Source organism: Lagopus leucura, unplaced genomic scaffold, assembly GCF_019238085.1.
Source record: "Lagopus leucura isolate 7727_CA_CO unplaced genomic scaffold, USGS_WTPT01 Super-Scaffold_1, whole genome shotgun sequence".
NCBI lineage: Eukaryota > Metazoa > Chordata > Aves > Galliformes > Phasianidae > Lagopus > Lagopus leucura.
In genome coordinates, this window is record NW_024962250.1 from 19,700,025 (window position 1) to 19,702,820 (window position 2,796).

The window sequence follows — 2,796 nt, forward strand, 5'->3', positions numbered from 1 at the left end:
GCCCCCTCCGCCCCCCGTAGCGGCAATGAGTTCGGGCCTGACCCCATCCCCTGCGGCGCGGGAGCTCCGCACTCCCTCTCCGCGCGTTCAATCGGCGCTCGGCCCCGCGTTTCACCGCCTCCCGGCGCGGTTCCCCCGAGCGGGGGCGTCCCGGAGCCCGCAGCGTCCCGGTCCGGTTTCCATCCAACACAAAAATAGAGATGGGGGAAAGGAGGGTCTGGAGGGAGCCGAGAGGAAGTTTAAAAAATATATATATGTATATTCGCAATGCGTATAATTTATTAGAAGCTTCTTAGGAACTATATTTAAGCCAAATATCTACATAAGTTACAACAGGAAAAGGCGGCGTGCGCAAAGAACAAACTGTCGGAGAGTTTACGAGGGGACAATCAGTGTCCATAAAAAAGAGGGGTGGGGTGGGTTTGGTTGATTGTATTTTTTTTTTTCTTTCTTTTTACAACAAAATATACAGGATGCTAAAAACTATGGGTTTAGTCCAACTTTTGACAGCATTATACAGCTACAGGTTCACATCAAACGTAAAAGAAAAGCCAAAGCCTCGTGTGGCCTCCCGGCCCCATCGCTGGGACGGGGCTGGGAGCGGAGCCGGGGGTGGGGGAGGTTGCTCTGTGGCTGCGTACCGCGACCGCGTTTTTGGGAAAAACCCCAACCCCATCCTCCCCAATCTCTATATTTACATGCAAGTCCTAGACGCTGGCAAAGGGTCCATCTGCAATCCGAGCCTTCGGGCCATGCCTACCGACGGGCCCCTGTCTGCAGACTGCTCCGTAGTTATTGGTCAGAATTGGTTTAACACCCCACACAGCAAGTTGGGGGGAAAAGGGAAAAAAGAAAGACCCAAAACTGTCACAGTATCAGTGAACGGAACAAGAAGTCACTCTCTTCCTCTCTGTCTTAGGGGTCCTCAGAGAACCAATCAGTAAAACGAAAAATAAAAATTTAAAAAAAAAAAAAATCAAAATTAAAATTAAAAATCTTCAAGGGGAAAAAAGAAAGAAAGGAAGGAAGGAAGGAAGAAAAAATAATAAAAGAGCAAAGGAAAGCACCCAGTACTTTGGACAGGACACAGATTTGTGTGACTGGGAAAATCTGTTGGTGTTTTTTTTTTCTCTCTTTTTTTTTTTTTAATTTTGTTTTGTTTTGTTTTGTTTCGCTTTCTTTAATCCTTTCACCAGGTCCTACCGTATAGTAAGGTGGAGCAGGACATGGCAGTGCCATAGTCAGAAGTGGAAGAGTTCAGGTGAGACAAACTGGAGACTTGGCTCTGCAGGGAGGAAGGGCTGGCCGAGTGCTGTCCCATGTCGGGAGACTGCCCCGCACTGTTTGTCTGATGGCTCTGATGCTGTCCGAGGCTGTTGCCATTGGTGGCCACCGTGATGGTCGTGGCCGCCTGCTGCGGGTGGCTCTGGATGGCTGCGGTGGGGGTGTTGGAGCCCGCCTGGCAGGGCTTGCCATCCTTCACTAGCACCGGCACAGCCACCCTCCTGGGGGACTGCTGCTGCTGGCAGGAGCCGTTCTCCTGTTGCATCTGTTGCTGCGCAGCCTTGTCTTTGGCCTGCCGCTTCATCTTGTAGCGGTGGTTCTGGAACCAAATTTTGACCTGAGTCGGGGTGAGGTGGATCATGCTGGCTAAATGTTCCCTCTCGGGGGCAGAGAGGTATTTCTGCTGCTTGAAACGTCTCTCCAGCTCGTAAACCTGGGCCTGGGAAAACAGGACCCTCCGTTTCCTTCGCGGCGTGCTCTGCAGCGGGGCCATGCTCTTGCTCACGTCCCCCAGGGAGCTCAGGCCGCCCATGCCTCCCATGTTCATGCCCGAGGACGGCGCCATGAAGCGGGAGACTGCAAGGCAGAAGGGGCGCGCTGTCAGCGGCTCGTTTCGGCCCCGCGCTGCCCCCGCTCGCGCCGCCGCCGCTTCTCGCGTTCCCCCGCCGCCCGCGGGACCCCCTCACTCCCGGCCCGGCCCCGCTCGCCCTTCGCGCCGCCCGTGTGCTGCCGCACGGTCCCTGCGGTTGTCGGCTCCCGCGGCCGAGGTTCCGCCGAGCCGGGCTCTCCCGTTCCCCCCGCTCCTCCGCGGCTCCAGCGGCTCCAGCGGCTCCGCTTCCCTTAGTCCTGCTGGGATCGGGCGGAGCGCTGGGGGCCGGGCAGTGCCGGGTTCCCTGCGGCTGTATCCCACGCCGATGCTGTGCTGCCGGCTCCCCTCCTCCCTCCTGCCGCCCCGGGAGCAGCCGCGAATCGCCCTGCGAGGGGGGACGGGGCCCGATCCTCCGATAGAAGAACGGAAAGAGCGGAAGGGGATGAGTGGGGTCCGCACCGACTTTTGCCCCCGACGCCCGCGGGGCAGAGAGGGACGCAGCCACCCCCCAGCGGACAGCCGGCCCCGGGCTCACTTACTTGAGGAGAAGCGGGGGTCCGGGTTGGTGCCGTACCATCCTGTCGCTGAAGCACTGTTTCGCATGGTGTCCTGGTAAGGCGGGAGCTCGCTCATGTTGCCCAGGTTCCCATTGCAGTAGCCCCCCATCGTAGCGTGGGAGAGCTGGGGGACCCCTGCCGCTGTCATATGGTAGGCGGCAGTCACCGTTCCGTTGTGGCCCATGGGGTGTTGCTGCATGGCCGGCTGCGAAACCTGAGACTGTCTGTAGGCTGACAAGGGAGCCCCCAAGTTACTGCCCTCCATGCCCACTTTCTTGTAGCTTTCCTCCAAAGGACTCAAGATGTCAGACACTGAGAAAGGAGTCGTATGCTTTGGGCTCATCGACATGATTCGGCGGCTGGGGA

At 57.7% G+C, this 2,796-nt stretch overlaps 1 protein-coding gene across 2 annotated transcripts in view; it reads right to left on the reverse strand.

Annotated features, from left to right (window-relative positions):
• Nucleotides 1-257: 257 nt before the first annotated feature.
• The window catches only part of NKX2-1 (NK2 homeobox 1), a 6,743-nt gene continuing 4,204 nt past the window's right edge, over nt 258-2,796 (reverse strand). For both annotated transcript variants that reach the window (XM_042871925.1, XM_042871935.1), the window contains 2 exons: nt 2,413-2,789; nt 258-1,860 (listed from right to left, as the gene is read on the reverse strand). In XM_042871925.1, coding sequence (XP_042727859.1) covers nt 1,190-1,860; nt 2,413-2,789 — 1,048 coding nt within the window. In that variant the 3' untranslated portion in view covers nt 258-1,189. The remainder of the gene's footprint in view (nt 1,861-2,412; nt 2,790-2,796) is intronic.